This window comes from Pseudogymnoascus destructans (assembly GCF_001641265.1).
Source record: "Pseudogymnoascus destructans isolate 20631-21 unplaced genomic scaffold scaffold_7, whole genome shotgun sequence".
Lineage (NCBI taxonomy): Eukaryota > Fungi > Ascomycota > Leotiomycetes > Thelebolales > Thelebolaceae > Pseudogymnoascus > Pseudogymnoascus destructans.
The window spans coordinates 1,604,784-1,622,477 of NW_020167526.1; the positions used below are offsets into that span (position 1 = coordinate 1,604,784).

Below are 17,694 nucleotides of genomic sequence, written 5' to 3' on the forward strand. Positions count from 1 at the left end.
TGGAGGCTCGGAGTGAGGCCTCCAGTCAATAGTCGATGTATCTACGTAGACCTATTGTGCTTACAGAATACGATACCTTCCTGCCTCCTGACCTGGTTCCCTGAGCTCCCGTGTGACCCTGGGTCCTACGACTTTACACAAAGCTGTAACTTGTTCAATGAGTGTCCAAATGATATGCCGTGATGTATGTAGCATAAACAGATGTAGTAGAAGAGTTTGCAGCAATCGTTGAGTAGTATTGCTCTTGTTGTTGGTGTGATAAGCCAAGATATGTATGGTGACTTGTAGGTTTGAGGAGGAGATTTCTAAGTTTGCTCTTGAGTTTGATAGCAAACTGAATGCAACTAATGTCAGTATGACTTGAAGTTAAAGCTATATCAATCATTTGATAAGTTGAGCTCCAGCGAACTGGCATATCAAGTGTTAATTGGCAGACTTTGATACTCGCAGCTTTGCATTGATTCTTCAATGCATCTTTCCATCCGCGACGGTTCCGGAACACATATATATGACGCCAGAGCTTGGCAAGAACAGTTACAATATCGTTTTCAGCAACAAGTGGTATTCGTGCAGCCCCAATCTCAAGCCGATATGGCGAGGTATTCGCCGGAATGGATTGTCTCTTGAAGGTGTATAACGTCAAGTATCGTAGTTCTCATTTGCCAATTATCATTTATCCAGTGCACAGTAACTGCTGCATACTCAGAATAGTTCCGAGCGGACCAAGTATCAGTCGTTATTGCTAGTCGTCCACCGTTCATAATATGCTGCTGTAATTCTACTTGAAGCCGTGCTTTATGATAGCAGAACAGTCGATATAGGTCCCGTCCGATCGTAGTTTTACTAACTGTTAAAACCGTAGGGTTTAGATGATGAACTAATTGCCGGAATGAGTGGCTTTCAACAAGGCGTAATGGCAGATTATTCGATACCACAAAAGAGAGTACGAGCTCTCTATATTTCGACGAGCTTGGTGCGTTACTTGGTACGTTACTTGGTGCTTGGCGGGGCTGGAAAAAAGCAGAAGCAGAGGGTGTTGACGAGCTTCTAATTGAAGATATCTTCTCGTATTCGGCGTGCACGGATGGATGCATCTTCTTAAGATGCTTCCAAAGATTGCTCGTCGTCTGGTTCTTAAGTGGCTGGCTTGGCATATAGCTGCAATCAGTTTGAAGGCATTGGTATTGGATTCTAGCAGGTATTGTATCTAATAAAGTACGGTGGAATAGGCCTTTTGAGAAGAGTATTGATGTAGAATCAGGTAATTGAACTCTTAGAGGCATATGCGGCAGCGGAATAAGGGGTGGTAGCTCTAAAGCATCAGACTGATACTCAGCCGGCACCGGCGACAGAGAAGAGCCACTCATTTTCACAGTCAGGAAGTAATACAGAACGCGCAAGGGAAGAAAGCTTCATTTATCTATTCTATTCTATGCTCAGTTACCCCTCACTGCCAAGGGCTTGGCAGTATTCGGAGTATGGAGTAGTTACGGAGTAGTATTCGGCGAGTCCCCGAGTACTCATAAATATCACCCGAATACCAGAGTACTCGGGGACTCGCCGAATACTACTCAGGGCGAGTACTACTCGGGCAACACTGAGTGCAATAAGTTTTGCTATTTTCTCATCATACGGACATCTAATGAAACTAATGATACATCATTTTTATCCCAAGACACCATCACCATTCTCCCCAACTTAAACTTCTCGCATATTCACAACGCAGCGAATGCAGTCACCACCCTTCATCGCATCAAACGCCAAGTTAATATCCTCCAATGTCTTGCGGTGCGTAATAAACTCATCCACCTTCAGCTTGCCAGTCATATAATCATTCACCAACTCAGGCAGCTGAGTGCGGCCCTTAATCCCACCAAACGCGCAGCCCTTCCACACGCGGCCCGTAACAAGCTGGAACGGTCTCGTAGCGATCTCCTGGCCCGCCGCCGCGACGCCGATAATAATACTGGTTCCCCACCCCTTATGGCACGACTCGAGCGCCGCGCGCATCACATGCACATTCCCCGTGCAATCGAAGGTGAAATCGCACCCACCATCCGTCATCTCCACCAGCTTCTCTTGGATCGTCGTCTTCCCCAGATCATTCGGGTTGATGAAATCCGTCGCGCCGAACTTCTCCGCCCACTCCTTCTTCCCCCCATTCACATCTACCACGATGATCTTCCCCGCGCCCTGCTTCAACGCTCCCTGGATAACAGACAGACCAACGCACCCGGCGCCGAAAATCGCAACACTGTCACCCGGCTGCACCTTGGCCGTCTCAACCGCCGCGCCGTACCCGGTAGTGATCCCGCACCCGAGCAGACACGTCCTATCCATCGGCGCCGATGGCGTGATGGCCACTACCGAGATATCCGCCACAACGGTATACTGGCTGAATGTCGACGTGCCCATGAAGTGAAGCAGCTCTTTGCCCTTGCAGGTGAAGCGCGAGGTACCGTCGGGCATCACGCCCTTACCCTGCGTCGCCCGGATCTTGCCGCACAGGTTCGTCTTGCCGGACTTGCAGAACTTGCATTCTTTGCACTCGGGTGTGCTGGGGGCGGGGGGTTAGCGAGTGTGCTTTCGCGGAAAGGGGGGGGGTTGTACTAGAGTGCTACAACATGGTCACCGGGTTTTACGGAGGTGACCCCCGAACCGACGGACTCGACGATGCCGGCTCCTTCGTGTCCGAGGACTATGGGGAAAGCGCCCTCGGGGTCCTTGCCAGAGAGGGTGTAGGCATCTATTCTGTGTCAATGTGATGTTTCCTTATTGCCTAAGCGCAGTCGTAACCGTACCTGTGTGGCAAACCCCGGTGTAGTAGATCTCAATGCGGACCTCGTTGGCCTTGGGCGCAGCGACCTCAATGTCCTCGATAGTAAGAGGTTGACCAGCTTCCCATGCCACGGCAGCCTGTCCCGTCGTCAGTAACCTCATTCCCCAGCTTCGTGCCGGCAGAATCGGATGCTAACCTTGCAAGGGATGGGCTATAGTGCCAAAAGTCAGTCTCGATATGACCTAAATGGAGCTCTCTGAGAAGAACACTTACCTTGCCCTCATGTGGGGAGAAATGCCCGCCTGTAGTTCCTACCATAGAATCCATTTTGTTCGTAGGGACCAATTTCGTGGATAACGGAATAAATAGATGGGTTTGTTCTGTTGATGCCGAAGCTGTCTAATGGTGGGGTAATTCGCCCACAAGGGCAACAGATTCGGGGTTGGCACTTATCGTACATTGGACAATCGATAACGTCGACACAATGTTGTAGGGTTCGTGCTTGGCGGCTCGGCGAAGGGGAAGGTAGCGCCGGTGGACCGGCGTAGGGGCGCATCAACGGCCTCTTTAGTGTTAGTAGTAATTGTTGTAAAGATGTGAATTAAGGCTCTTTCATTCTACTTATTGGCCATTCTTGTACAAAATAATACAAATCACGCTTTAGATGCTCAGTCATTTCAGTCCCTAGACTCCTCCTTCATAACCTTCTGCTCCACTTCTTCATCCTGCCCCTTGATCTCAACTCCATTTATAACGTCTTCCTTGATTCCATTCGTTTCAGTTTCCTCCTCCTTCTTCTCAACCGATTCTAACACGCCCTCATCAACCATCTCTTCCTTGACACCATTCACGTCGTTCTTCTCCTCCTTCTTCTCCTTTTTCTTCCCCTTTTCTTTCCCCTCCTCCCCCTTCCCCTCAAACTCAACCTTCAACCCCTCCCTCTCCTCCCTCCTCCTCCTCTCCCTCCCCACCCTAACCTTCACCCCATCCACCGCACTACACAACCCCTCCAACCCAACCTCACACTCCCCACACCTCCTCCTCCCCCTCTCACTCATACAAACCGTCTGCCCAAACCCCACCAACAACCAATTAATCTCCGCCCACCTCCCCCTCGGCACCCACCCCTCCAGCCTCCCCCTCGTCTCCTCCGGCCCCTTCGTCCCCCCGCGCCCATGCCACCCCCACAAATTCGTAATCCGGTGCACATGCACATCAACCCCTATCCCCTCCACCCGCCCCCACGCCGCCGAGAGACACAGATATGCCATCTTCGGCCCAACACCCGGCAACGCCATCAATCCCTCCGCTGTGTCTGGAATATCCCCCCCATGCGCATCCCGCAGTATCTCCGCAGCGCCCTTAATATACCGCGTCTTATTATTATGGAACCCCACCGCCCAGATCAACTCATTCAGCCGCTCCGCAGGCACAGCAAGTATATTCTCCAAATTCAACCCCGGCCTTCCCCCTGGTGTTGCGGCGGGCAACTCCTTGTAAAGCTTCTGCATCACAACATAATTCGTCGTATCCTTCGTCTGACTCGACATCATCAGCGACACCAACGTCTGGAACCGCTGGTCCCGCGGTGAGGCGTCGGGTTGCGCGAGGGTGTGGCACCCCATGGTATCCACCGCTGCGTCGGCCGCTACCCCACCATTCGTCCGCATCTTCATAACGAGGTCGTAGATGCGCTCCCAGTTCTGTGGACCTGCTGCGCCGGTCGTCGGCAGAGGGGGAGAGCGCTTAATCCGCTTAACAGGCTGCCTCCTCGCACTCCTTACCGGCGGGGTAATCGCACGACTCGAAGGCGCAGACGATAATTCCGAGTCCGAAATCTCCTCACCCTTCCCCCCCCACGCTGCCTTATCATCCCTACCCTCCTCTTTCTTCACACCCCCATTTCCCGCAGCCACAGCGGCACCCCGCTTCCTCTTCCCTTCCCCACCGGCTGGGATCGCATCCTCGATATCCCATCCCCCTCCTACCGATGGGATCGCAGCAGACCCGGCGTTGAGTGAGAACTGCGCGAGTGCGCTGCGTGTGAGGGGCGTGCTTCGGGGGGTGTGTGCGGCGGCGGCGGTGGTGGCGTTGAGGGCGCGGGTGGTGTCTTGGGAGATGCGGGAGGTGCGCATTGTATGTTTGTAAGAAGTGTCGTGTGTGTGTGTGTGTCGGTGGGTATGCAGCAGCCTCCCCAGGGCGCGTCTTCGATGGTGTAGAGAATGTGGATGTTGAGAGCGACGGAAGGTGTGAAGTTGGTGGCGGGTGCTGTGGTGGATGTCGCCGCACGCCCTGAGGTATGTGTGAGGTCTGTATATGCTTAACCCTAATCTGATTATCCCGTACGCAAAACCCGGCCTTTTCCCTGCGTTACCTTGCAAGTTTGCCGTTGCGTCCTTTTGGTCCTGGTGCCTCGCGAGGTATGGCACACCGCCTTACCAAATCTGGTTGGGGGTGATCTCGCTAGGTGTAGTGTTGCAGGAATTGTTAGGAGTGGCATCATAGGACTAGCGCAGGATTGGCGTAGCCGGAGCCCTGGGCGGCCCCACCAAAATAGTTCTTAGATTACCTCAACTGTAGACTCTTAGAACTTCAATCAATCAACAACTTGTCTACCAATCAACACTTCCAAACCTCCAGTGACTATGTGTTACATGTAGGCTCGGCTGGCTTTGTTTCCCCGGATTCCCGCATTCTTGGTAATGGGTGATGGGATGGGCTGATGGGGGTAGGGGGTCTAATGTTTGTAGGTTTCTGGTTTTGTGGCAAGGGTCTAGGGTTGGAGGGCTGAGGGGACTGGATTTATTTTGGGTGGGAGGAGTAGTAGGTATATGGAATATGAGATTTTGATGTGACATCCCAAGCCAATGAGGCCCTTATAAGTTTATTGACTCAGATGCGCGTTTGACTCAGATGCGCGTTTCGAAACCTTGATCATTGGAAGTCGAGGATTGGCATCATTAAGCTATGGAATTATGTTTTTTATTATCTCTGCATCCCCATCATCGCGCCCATATACATTTCCCAGCGCCGGATCGGCACATGAGACTCGCCCCCTTCATCCAGTATACACTTCATCCGACCGTCCAAAACACACCCCCTTCCCTTTCCTTCCTCCTTTACAGATCTCACAACTCCACGAGTTGTTTATCTCCTCTGGTACCAGCGTCTACTGACGGGCCTGCCGGGCCTATCAACATCCGGCTCCACCTTCCTTCCTCCTGCGCGCTTCTTCTCCCTGCGCCCGGAGCAGCAGGTTAGCAGCACCATCAGCGTCGCCAAGAACAACACCACAAACGCGGCAAGCAGCGTCCAGATCCCCACCTCAAACCTAGCATGGCCATGCCCATCATCGTTGACCTTCTTCTTCACAATTCCCCAGGCGACGAAATCCGTAATCAGCACAACGAGAGTAACCAACCACGCAACGCTAGAGATGAGCGCCGCACACAGGGAACCGAAGATGGAAGCCCCGAGCGAGGCGAGGAAGGCGAGGAAGGCAAGACCGCAGGCGACGGGGTGCAGGACCATGACGCGGGTGAGTGCGTCGGCGGTGTTCTTGGATGCCGAGCCGTAGTCGCCCGCGCCGAGGGTGTCGAGGAGGGGGACGGGGGAGTAACCGATGTGGGAGTTTGTGCAGGTGTTTCCGCTATCGCTGGGGGGGTGTTAGTTGTTTGCACGTGCTTTGGGTGGTGGGGTGGGAGGTGTGGATCGAGGGGAGATTGCAGACGTGATGGAAGGTGTGAAGAGATTTTGAGAAAGGGGAAGAGAAGATGGAGACGTACGTTAGGATGCAGTACCCGAAGGTACCAAAGTTGACGGTTCCGCCATTCTCGAGGTCGACGCGGAGGATGGCGAGGTTCTTGATGAGCGGGGCGGTGATGGTGGTGATGATGAGGAGGATGCAGGCTGCGAAGAGCAGGAACGAGCCCAAATGGCGGAAGAATGCGAGGACCATCTTTGCGGTCTCGTCGTTTTTCTTCGTCTCCTTTTTTGATTTCCCTTGCACTCAGATCGATTGGATAGACGTTTGCTATCTTCGTCGTATATATTGCGCAATGTACGATGGATGGTGAAAGTTTGTTTGGTCGATATAACACAACATAAACAAAAAAAAACAATAAGAGACGCACAACAAAAACCAAGGGGGACCAAGACTCTTTATTCTCTCGCCTCCCTCCCTCCCTCCCTCCGACTCCCATCCCAAAGGCTAGCCCAAAGCAAAAAGAACAACAGACCAAAAACAATAACGCTGCTACTCCCTACCGCATCGAGCGGGTGCGCCGTCCGCCAGCTGTCAGAAGTTGGCACGGCCAAGCTGGAGGTCCTGGGATCGACGTCGAGCTATCGGCATATCCAGCGTGTGAATTGTCTCACACGTCATGATACTGTGCCGGCCTCAGCCACAGCCACGCAGCCCCCGTCGGTTGGTGGATTGGTTCAGCTCGCACTGCAGGTGGATGGGACGAGAGTGGGCTGGCCGTGCAGTACACGCGACCAACAAAGAAACAAAGCTCTCACCTGTTCGCAGTCAGATGTCAAATATCAGCATTTCATCGTCTGTGGGTCAAATCTCACCCTCATCATCTCACCACCCTACTAGCCATCCAACGTTACTTTCCCCTGGCAATGGGAATCAGACATGGCAAATTGGACACACCCCTGAAACCGACCCCTCCAACTGCCAGGGCCCTCGCCTCGCTCGGCGTCGAATAGTGGACTGACGTATCCACCCACCACGCCAAGCTGTGGCTCTGTCGTCGCGTCCTTGATTCCCGCTTCTTCTTTCCTTCACCACCCCAAAATCGCTCATCGTGATTTTGATCGCTCATCGTGATTCCGGGGTGGTGAAGGCTATAATCGTCGTGACCAAACTTTTCGCTTCTCAAGGTTGGAGGAAGCGAGATGCGCGGTTGGGAAATGAGCGGAAGCGAAATGCCCGGTTTCACCACGTGCGTCTGTTCACCGCCACTCCTCAACAAATCCTTTTCCATGGTTGTAGATGGTAATCTGTATTATAATCCTATACAATTCATTTCATCGAAGGGACTCCAATATCAAATGCCTGTGAGTAGCTTGCAGAAAACCTTCTTCACTTCAGTCTATAATATCTGCCTGTCGCGTTTTCAAAGTTGGCCGCTTCAGCAGCTGCTACACTCGCGAGTGTAGCAGCTGCGATGTGGTGTAGCTTTAGCCTAGACTAGTTAGCAGCCGATAATTTGAAGCCGGAGATGTCGTCATATATAGGTAGATATAGTCATCCGCCTGTGATTCCGCCTATGTTCCCGGCCCAACCATGAACTGAGCTGGTTCATGAACTGGCCGGCCTAACCACGATTTTTCGAGTTCACGGTTGGGCCGGCCCGCTCATGAACTAGCCGGCCCAACCAGAAGTAGGAGTAATCAATTGATCTATATAGCTACGTTTCCTGCCACAGTCATGGTCGTCATTATGGCAGTGTATACTACACTCCTTAGCTTCCTTATAACAACAACACCTCTTTGTACTACATTAACCCTTACATTAACATGATATTCTAACCCATACGCTTATAGAAGCCTCTCTAGCTACTAGCCCTAGCCTTACTTGCTTTGTAGAAGTAGGAATAATGATATCAGACCATAGAGCTTGCTCTACAACTCTAAGTGATTTCATAGGTATTTGTAATGGTGGGTGCACCAGATGTGAGAATCTAGCCACCCAAGGAAAGGGGTAATTTTACTAAGACAACACACTGTCTTAGGAAACAGAGCCAAAGGGTTGTAGCTAGACTATTCCACAATGCAGCAATCAGGTGTGTGATGTAGTGAAGTCGTTCAGACAAGTTGCAACAAATGTTGAGTCTGGGAACTCAGGGGTAAGTCAGAGGTTAACACCTCACTGACTTTTCAGAAACAAGGAGTAACAAGATGAATGCTTGGAAGCTTGGAAAAGACGTGGAAGTATGTGATAGTCGATTTACTGTATTGTCTGCTTGCCCTTTCTTAAGGAAAGGGCAATCCTATTTATGCCAAAGGAGTGTAGTTCTCTCATTTTCCATGACTTTCCATGACTAACCAGGCTTGGTAAATGTATTAGAAATCAAGTGCGACCCACAACTAGCTTGCTAATCATGTAGCGAACGTAATAGAATCCCATAGAACCATCTCTTGGGTTCCTAGCCTATAGGAAGTGAAAAGGAGGTCCAAGGTCAGAGTACCTATAGATAAATTATGTCATAACTTAACCAATCTTGTGGGTAACTAAGGAGCGATGACGTGTAATGAATCATAGAGGGTTGTAGAAGCTTCTAGAGCTATCGTTCATGTTCCTAGGCCTCTAGTTGGTAGAGATATGCCATGTGGTAGTATTGGCCCACCCCCTTAAGGAGGAGATTTTCTTAATAACTTGTTCAATGAGTGTCCAAATGATATGCCGTGATGTATGTAGCATAAACAGATGAGGAGAAGAGTTTGCAGCAATCGTTGAGTAGTATTGCTTCTGTTGTTGGTGTGATAAGCCAAGATATGGATGGTGACTTGTACGTTTGAGGAGGAGATTTCCAAGTTTGCTCTTGAGTTTGATAGCAAACTGAGTGCAACGAATGTCAGTATGACATGAAGCATGTTTGGTGAGGTAATGTGAAGCCTTGGGTTCACATGGCGAACTGCGAGTCCTCCTAGTCTGCTTTGGAGATAACTCATCTGCATCTTGTCATTTGGGAAGTGGTCGATGTTGGCTTCCAGCTTGAGTCGGATCTTCACAACCCAGTCTTCAAAAGCTGATTCAATCCCATCTGTAAGAATAGGAGGATCCGGAATGCGAGCAGACTGGCGAGGTGCTGCATTGCAAATAGGAGCTGTATTCTCAAGATATTTTTGAATGCCTTGCAGTTCAGTAATCTTTTCATCCTTGTCTTGAATTTCTTCTTGGAGCTGTAGAATAGCATCATTTCGCTCTGCAATAGTAGCATCAGAAGCTTGACTGACGATGAGGTAGTCCTTCATAATGGCTTTCAACATTGACCAGGCGTACTCTTGGCTGCTAGGTGACAGCTTTTGGAATTCAGTGTAGGTGTTGACATTCCAATTCCTCATCTGGTGGCCGTTTGATAGTATAGACTGGTGTCTTTCTTGAGCTGTTTTGCCCATCCTCTTGAAATCTTCTTGGGCTTCGAGGAAGTCATCTTGAAGTTCATCTCTCTTCTCAGACTCATAGTCTTCTGGGTTTCGGTCAGCCATCTTGGCTTTTTCTTTGGCTGTGTGTGCCATAGCAGCTTTGCTATTCTTTCAGTTTTCGTATTCAGTAGATCAGACTCGTATCGCCAAAGGCCCTATTGCGCAGTTTGTCGACTGTAGGAGCCACTTGAGAGGAGCGCACTTCCCTCACAGCTATATTCCTTGTTGAGGGAGCATTGTGAAAGGTCTGATCTATGAAGTCTGTGGTGTTCTGGTGTTTCTGGTGTGTTCTGTGGTGTTCTGGAATCGACTTTAGGATATGGTTGTAGGGTTTCCAAAGAAGGAAATTCAAATTTCAGTATCAAGGTTCAGGCTCAGAGAGCAAAAGAAAGGTGAGATTCAATCTTATGTTACGATGGTCACGGAGGTCAAGAAGCCAGTCCGGAGAATAATAAGCTAGATTGAATCTTAAGAGAGAAGAAGAAGAAGAAGGAAGGAAGGTGAGGCTATTCCTCGTAATATACAGTTGTCCGCTTAGCGGTTGTAGCCTTGGTGGCTAAGGCTGCACCCGTAACAACCGTAACAACCGTAAGCTATAATCGTAACAATAGCTGTGGTAGGGATCAATCACTTTCCCAACTAGAGCCTTCATGTGACGACCTGCTGTAGTGTCATACTGACATTCGTTGCACTCAGTTTGCTAAGCAAACTCAAGAGCAAACTTAGAAATCTCCTCCTCAGACCTACAAGTCAACATACATATCTTGGCTTATCACATCAACAACAGAAGCAATACTACTCAACGATTGCTGCAAACTCTTCTACTCATCTGTTTATGCTACATACATCACGGCATATCATTTGGACACTCATTGAACAAGTTATTAAGAAAATCTCCTCCTTAAGGGGGTGGGCCAATACTACCACATGGCATATCTCTACCAACTAGAGGCCTAGGAACATGAACGATAGCTCTAGAAGCTTCTACAACCCTCTATGATTCATTACACGTCATCGCTCCTTAGTTACCCACAAGATTGGTTAAGTTATGACATAATTTATCTATAGGTACTCTGACCTTGGACCTCCTTTTCACTTCCTATAGGCTAGGAACCCAAGAGATGGTTCTATGGGATTCTATTACGTTCGCTACATGATTAGCAAGCTAGTTGTGGGTCGCACTTGATTTCTAATACATTTACCAAGCCTGGTTAGTCATGGAAAGTCATGGAAAATGAGAGAACTACACTCCTTTGGCATAAATAGGATTGCCCTTTCCTTAAGAAAGGGCAAGCAGACAATACAGTAAATCGACTAGCACATACTTCCACGTCTTTTACAAGCTTCCAAGCATTCATCTTGTTACTCCTTGTTTCTGAAAAGTCAGTGAGGTGTTAACCTCTGACTTGCCCCTGAGTTCCCAGACTCAACATTTGTTGCAACTTGTCTGCACCACTTCACTACATCACACACCTGATTGCTGCGTTGTGGAATAGTCTAAGCTACAACCCTTTGGCTCTGTTTCCTAAGACAGTGTGTTGTCTTAGTAAAATCATCCCTACCTTGGGTGGCTAGATTCTCACATCTGGTGCACCCACCATTACATGTAGAATCCCATGTACACCACTGCAACACTTGCTAGACCACTTGTAAGACTAAAGCTTGGACTTGTTCGTGAAGTGTCCGTTTCCAACCTCTCACTTAGCTGCTGTAGTTGTCTTCTTGTGCTAGTGGTGAACACTAGCCACAACTCTATGATACACTTCTTGTTAACTTGATTCTTTCTCTCTTGATTAGTAGTCTGATTCTCTAACAACTCACACACTCCTCTGCTTGTGAAGACTGGCAGTAACAGAAGCTTGTGTTCCTTTCTAACTAAAAACTCGATTCTCTGCTTGATGATGTTATTAACGAGTCGTAAAAGTGGGCAGACTCCCCTTCTTGTCTTCTGCTCTTCTGATGTAGGTGGTGCCTTCTCATTCTAGCACCGATGATAATTCCTATGCGCTAATTGGTCCGCCGACTCTAGTAACTAATCACCACACTTGGAAGAATTGTTCCTTCTCTTCGATTGCAACTCTAGCGCACTTGCCATAACTAATAACTCAACTCGCTGCTAAGTGCTGCTAACTCTGTATGCTGTTAGCCTCACTAGCTCTCTATAATATCTTGGTCACTGATATCTTCCTGTCCTGTCACTGTGTCGCTCGCCTAAGGTTAGTCTTCCAAGCTGTTCTCCGTCTTCCTTTTGAACTACGTCGGTCCACTAGTCACCGTCGCCTTCTAGCTGGCCTTCGCCCTGATTTCTTGCCGCACTGAAGCTTCCCTCTAGGCCGCACACGTCTCTTTCTAGAAGATCCAATCACCCCCCAAACCCTTGTCGCTCTATCTTGGGCAAGACCCCCAATTGTAACGATTCTTACAAGGGTCAGGTATTCATAGGGTGATTGATTATTCATTGTCCAACGATCTACTCCGAAGACCGGCCATAAGTAGGCCGGCTCCACGTGATCTCGTGATGACTAACCTAGTTTTCCGTACAACGGACCTAAACTATAACGAGATCACCCTCGCCTCTACTCGTCCGTCACTTCTCCTCTCTCATTATCCTCCAGCCTATGCAGCAAAGTACTTGCATCGCGCAAACATCTATCTCCTCTTTCATCAGCCTCCTCAGATTGGGTTTAATCCCTCGGCAGCTATTGCCGGTATTGCTCTACCTCTTGGATCATTAGGGACGATGTTCCACTAACTCCTCACCAACTAGCAACCTGCATCTGGGTGCTGGCAAAAGCATTCGCACGTCGGAATTTCGGTCGAGTCTCTGGAGATTGCCCCAAGCGAATGGCGCTCCATCCACTGCCTCCACCCACGGGCCAGGTCACCACCACTCTCCTAATAAACAACATTCACTGTGCCTCATGCCTCTCCTACATCCAGGAGATCCTCAGTACATTACAGCCAGCAACGCTATCGACTACTGCCAACTACATATCACATGAGGTTACGATAATCCATTACCCAGAGCTCTCTGCAAATGACATATCTCGAGCCTTGTCAGACGCAGCATTCGAGATCCAGAGTGCGCGGACCGAAGACGAATTAGGCCATATTACCCCCGAGCAAGATGAAGTCGAGGCTCCCCAGGAATGGTTGGAACAGGCCGCTCAGACGCTTAGTGAACAGGCATCAGCACCCTCGTTGCGCCGGACCACAGCACGTCTGGGATTGCTAGGCTATTCCAACCCCCAACCTAATAAGAAGCATATAGAGCACTGCGTTACTTGTCAAAAGTCGAACGAGAAAGTCGACATGTCTGAGGATTTTGTAGTGGCTATCCCTGAGGCCCAAAGGTTTACGGCCACTCTCAGCATCGCCGGGATGACATGCGCAGCATGCATCCTCTCAATCAATGAAGGGGTGCAGGAACTCCAATTCTTAGAGGATGTCAGCGTTAGTTTACTTACGAACAGCGCGACCGTTACCTTTGCCGGTCCGAAGGATAACATCAGTCAGATACTTGAGAGAATCGAGGACAGAGGATACGGCTGTCACATCGACAACATGACTGAAGTTGGTGGACTACAGGAAGGCGATGACGAGCAGGCGGAGAGGACAATCATGATCAGGATAGACGGCATGTTCTGTGATCACTGCCCACAACGTGTGCTCGACGCATTATCATCATCTTTCCCGAGGCTTCTCGCCGTCGACAAACCACTGTCCCACCAGGATCCCATTATCATAGTCACATATCATCCCCAACCCGGCTTCATTACCATCAGAGGCATACTGGCTGCGATTCTTGGCATCGACGAAAAATTTAATGCTACAATATACCATCCTCCAACGATCGAGGAGCGGTCTCGAGCTATGCAGCTCCGCGAACGGCGTCGTCTACTCTTGCGACTTCTCCTCAGCTTCATCGTCGCTATTCCAACTTTCCTCATCAGTGTGGTCTGGATGAGCCTAGTTCCCTCTACCAACCCCCTGCGAATATTCTTCCAACGAAAGATGTGGGCCGGTGCCGACACTCGCGGCGAGTGGGCGCTCTTCTTCCTTGCGACGCCTGTAATGTTCCTCGCGGCCGATGTCTTCCATGTTAGAGCTATCAAGGAAATTCGAGCATTGTGGGGACGGAACAGCAAGGTCCCAGTTCTCCGCAGATTCTACCGCTTCGGCAGCATGAACTTGCTCATGTCGGCCGGTACATCCGTGGCGTACTTCCCTTCGATTGCTGTGCTTATTCTGGATTCGCGAAAGACTGGCCAGAGCAACGGGCAGATATCGACGTACTTTGACGCAGTTGTGTTCTTGACGATGTTTATACTCGCTGGCCGTTATCTGGAGGCGTATAGCAAAGCTAAGACCGGCGATGCTGTCACCATGCTCGGAAGGCTCAGACCTACGGAAGCTCTGCTTATGAGGTCGAACCCAGACTCGGAAGATTCTTCGGAGAGCCAGTCATCTCCTCCAGCGGCTCACATCGAGAAAGTTAACGTCGACCTTCTTGAAGTCGGAGATGTGGTCCGAGTTCTCCGTGGCGCCTCTCCACCAGCCGATGGCACAATTGTTGTGGGCGATTCTACATTTGACGAGAGCTCTTTGACCGGAGAGTCTCGCCCTATCGCCAAGAATGCTGGCGATAAGATCTTTGCTGGAACAGTCAACACCGGTAAACCGGTCAGCGTCCGAGTTACCGAAATTCCAGGCGCGTCAATGCTCGATCAAATAGTCAAAGTTGTCCGTGAAGGTCAGACAAAACGAGCACCGGTGGAGAGAGTGGCTGATATCTTGACGGGATACTTCGTTCCTGTCATCACGCTCATTGCTATATCTACATTCGTTATCTGGTTTGGGCTCGGCCAGGGAGGGGTACTGCCGGAGACTTGGCGAGACGTTGATGCGGGTGGCTGGGCATTCTGGGCATTGCAGTTTGCCATTGCTGTCTTTGTCGGCGCTTGCCCTTGCGGCATTGCACTCGCGGCTCCAACAGCGTTGTTCGTGGGTTCTGGACTAGCGGCCCAAAACGGAATATTAGTTAAGGGGGGCGGAGAAGCGTTTCAAGAGGCCTCTGCTCTGGATGTGGTTGTCTTTGATAAGACCGGCACACTGACGGAGGGCGGAAACCCAAGTGTAACAAACCATGATATCATAGCATCTGGTGCAGAGGATATGAAGGTCATCTGGGCAATCACACAAGCGCTGGAAGATTCCTCAAGTCACCCTATAGCTAAAGCGATTAGCACACTCTGCGTAGATCAAAACCGTGCTTCTATTATCGACTCTACTATTGAAGAACTACCCGGTCGCGGTCTCAAAGGCACATTTACCATCCGTACATCCACCAATGACAGGCGGTACGAAGCCGCCATTGGCAGCGAAGATTTCATGTCCTTACTTGGCACGCCAATAGACACTTACTGGTCCAACAACGTGTCGACATGGAAAACCGCTGGGAAAAGCATCGCTCTTCTTGCACTGCGTCCTCTTTCGCTCTCAGACCGGAAGGAGCCTTCATTTAAGCTTGCTGCACAGTTCGCTACAACAGACCCGGTCCGCCCTGAAGCTTCTTCCGTACTCTCTGCTCTACGCAGTCAAGGTGTGAGCATTTGGATGATTTCAGGGGACAACGCCACAACCGCCACGGCGGTTGGGTATCAACTCGGTATCCCCGCCACCAATATCATTGCTGGTGTTCTCCCTTCAGAGAAGGCTGACAAGATCCGCTGGCTACAATCGACCGCCCCTAAACGCAACGGCAAGACTGGGAGAGCGATCGTAGCTATGGTCGGGGATGGCATCAACGACTCTCCCGCCCTCACTGCTGCAGATGCAGGAATAGCTATCGGCTCTGGCTCAGATGTCGCTATCTCGAGTGCCAAGTTCGTGCTGGTATCGTCAAATTTGCACTCGCTCTTGATTCTCATCACACTCTCGCGCACCGTTTTTCAACGAGTCAAATTCAACTTCGCGTGGGCATTGGTGTACAACCTGGTCTTGCTGCCGATCGCGGCAGGCGTGATTTATCCAGCACATGGGCACCCAAGACTGAACCCTGTCTGGGCGAGTTTGGCAATGGCAATGAGTTCTCTGAGCGTCATCTGCTCGAGTTTGGTTATGAGGACAAGCATCCCAGTGATTGGGTTTAGAGCAGCTAGGTAGGCAGAGAAAAGGGAACCTTTGGGAGCCAATAGTCTCTCGACCAGCACCTCAGCTCCCCAGCTCACGTTTTCGAATGCGAGGATTGCGATCGATCCTTTGGGAGCCAACAGACTTTCGACCAGCATCATCAGTCCTCAGCCCATAGTTTTAATATGCGATCACTCTTTGAAGGGCTGTGTGGGATAAGGGATGTTAGGTGCAATCGTTCCGTGTTTGAATGTGACAATGGCTATTCCATATGAGAAGCAAATTGGTTAAACAGAGTCCGTTCTACCGTAACATATCTCACAGAATTGATGTGAATTAGATCATCGCTCAAAGAAGGTCGGCGCGTCCACTGATCCACCCAATATAGCTCACCCATGGTATGACCCGATGGTATCAATGATCCCTCACCACCCTAACGAGTTCTGGTGGTCTCAAACTAATTTTAGGTAAGCGCGTGCGTAACCTTGGCCGATCATAACGTCGCAAGCAAGCTGAGTCCACCGTGCGACTCATTTCATCATCGTGCTGACCACTGAACCCTTCGCCATCTAGAAAGGAAGCCTAGTGACAGTATGGACCCCCCTGGCTCGGATTGCTGCGAGATCTGGATCGGAGGGTAGCGATGCATCTGCATTCACTATTACGCAATGGGTAAGAAAGCTGAAAGTGTGTTGATAGTCAGAATTCTTCTAAAACTTACGCCTTAATACAAAAAGAAGGAGTCACGACATCTTGCGGTTCATGATTTCGTGTCTCAGTTGCACGATGAAGCGGTAATTTTGTATGAAATAAAGAATGCCAATAGCCACGGTATTTAATGCTCTCTGGACACAACAAAAGATTCGATAGATATTGCATAGCGCCTGAGGTGCTGCTGATCAGGTGCTAGCAAGTGCGCCTTCCCGCAAACCTGCTGCATACGCTTCGAAGACCTTGCGAATCTCGTCCCGCACACGGCGAAACTCCGCCAGCACCTGCTCCTCGCTGCCTTGGGCGTGCGCGGGGTCATCAAAGTCCCAGTGATGGCGGTTCACTTGTCCTGGATAGAACGGGCAGACTTGGTCGACGTTGCCGCAGACAGTGATGACAGTCGCAATCTGGGAATCGAGAAATGTGTCCATATGCTTCGATGTGTGAGAGGAAATGTCGATGCCGATCTCTTTTAGCACCTGGATTGCCTTTGGGTGAACGAAGCCGGCGGGTTTCGACCCTGCGCTGTGCACGTTGATGAGGTCGCCGGCGGCGGCATTGAGGATTCCTTCAGCCATATGGCTGCGGCAAGAATTCCCGGTGCAGAGGATGAGGACGTTAGACTTCATGATAGGCAGAACAGTTGTGCTATAACTTGTGTTAACTAAAGGGTTTGTAATCTAACAACATTTCTTACAGAGTATGACAAGATTTGAGTCCGGTCTATCGACGTGTTGTAACTTAAAGAACGATGACACTCGGCGCAGGTCAGTGCTGTATTAAAATATGATCTTAAAAGATAAAGAAGTAAATGAACAGACACCGTGCTCGGATTAATTAAAATGCTAACCTCGCTAAGACATGTGACAGCAAGCTTAGAAATTGAATTCTAGAACGGTTATCTTCTACTATAG

At 49.9% G+C, this 17,694-nt stretch overlaps 7 protein-coding genes across 7 annotated transcripts; 1 reads left to right on the forward strand and 6 right to left on the reverse strand.

The window, feature by feature from the left end:
• Positions 1-1,597: 1,597 nt before the first annotated feature.
• Positions 1,598-3,667, reverse strand: FLD1 (S-(hydroxymethyl)glutathione dehydrogenase). The gene is made up of 5 exons (XM_024466849.1): positions 3,053-3,667; positions 2,976-2,990; positions 2,802-2,916; positions 2,611-2,746; positions 1,598-2,557 (listed from the first exon to the last, which is right to left on the reverse strand). Exons 1-5 carry the CDS (start codon positions 3,104-3,106, stop codon positions 1,699-1,701), a joined length of 1,179 nt encoding a protein of 392 aa, XP_024325231.1. The 5' UTR covers positions 3,107-3,667; the 3' UTR covers positions 1,598-1,698.
• NTG2 (DNA N-glycosylase and apurinic/apyrimidinic (AP) lyase) lies at positions 3,457-5,270 on the reverse strand (the record flags this gene model as incomplete). Its single annotated transcript, XM_024466850.1, has 1 exon — positions 3,457-5,270. Exon 1 carries the CDS (start codon positions 4,912-4,914, stop codon positions 3,457-3,459), a length of 1,458 nt encoding a protein of 485 aa, XP_024325228.1. The 5' UTR covers positions 4,915-5,270.
• Positions 5,271-5,383: 113 nt separating this feature from the next.
• On the reverse strand, positions 5,384-6,967 carry VC83_03203 (uncharacterized protein). The gene is made up of 2 exons (XM_024466851.1): positions 6,565-6,967; positions 5,384-6,434 (listed from the first exon to the last, which is right to left on the reverse strand). The coding sequence occupies exons 1-2, from the start codon at positions 6,735-6,737 to the stop codon at positions 5,927-5,929; spliced, it is 681 nt and encodes a 226-aa protein (XP_024325229.1). The 5' UTR covers positions 6,738-6,967; the 3' UTR covers positions 5,384-5,926.
• On the reverse strand, positions 6,968-8,543 carry VC83_03204 (uncharacterized protein). Its single transcript, XM_024466852.1, has 2 exons — positions 7,358-8,543; positions 6,968-7,300 (listed from the first exon to the last, which is right to left on the reverse strand). Exon 1 carries the CDS (start codon positions 7,771-7,773, stop codon positions 7,393-7,395), a length of 381 nt encoding a protein of 126 aa, XP_024325226.1. The 5' UTR covers positions 7,774-8,543; the 3' UTR covers positions 6,968-7,300; positions 7,358-7,392.
• A 114-nt stretch (positions 8,544-8,657) lies between these two features.
• VC83_03205 (uncharacterized protein) lies at positions 8,658-10,000 on the reverse strand (the record flags this gene model as incomplete). The annotated part of the gene is made up of 2 exons (XM_024466853.1): positions 8,658-8,660; positions 9,428-10,000. 2 exons carry the CDS (start codon positions 9,998-10,000, stop codon positions 8,658-8,660), a joined length of 576 nt encoding a protein of 191 aa, XP_024325227.1.
• A 2,516-nt stretch (positions 10,001-12,516) lies between these two features.
• Positions 12,517-17,665, forward strand: VC83_03206 (uncharacterized protein). The gene is made up of 2 exons (XM_024466854.1): positions 12,517-12,645; positions 12,705-17,665. Exon 2 carries the CDS (start codon positions 12,782-12,784, stop codon positions 16,100-16,102), a length of 3,321 nt encoding a protein of 1,106 aa, XP_024325224.1. The 5' UTR covers positions 12,517-12,645; positions 12,705-12,781; the 3' UTR covers positions 16,103-17,665.
• On the reverse strand, positions 16,969-17,409 carry VC83_03207 (uncharacterized protein; the record flags this gene model as incomplete). Its single annotated transcript, XM_024466855.1, has 1 exon — positions 16,969-17,409. One exon carries the CDS (start codon positions 17,407-17,409, stop codon positions 16,969-16,971), a length of 441 nt encoding a protein of 146 aa, XP_024325225.1.
• Positions 17,666-17,694: the final 29 nt, after the last annotated feature.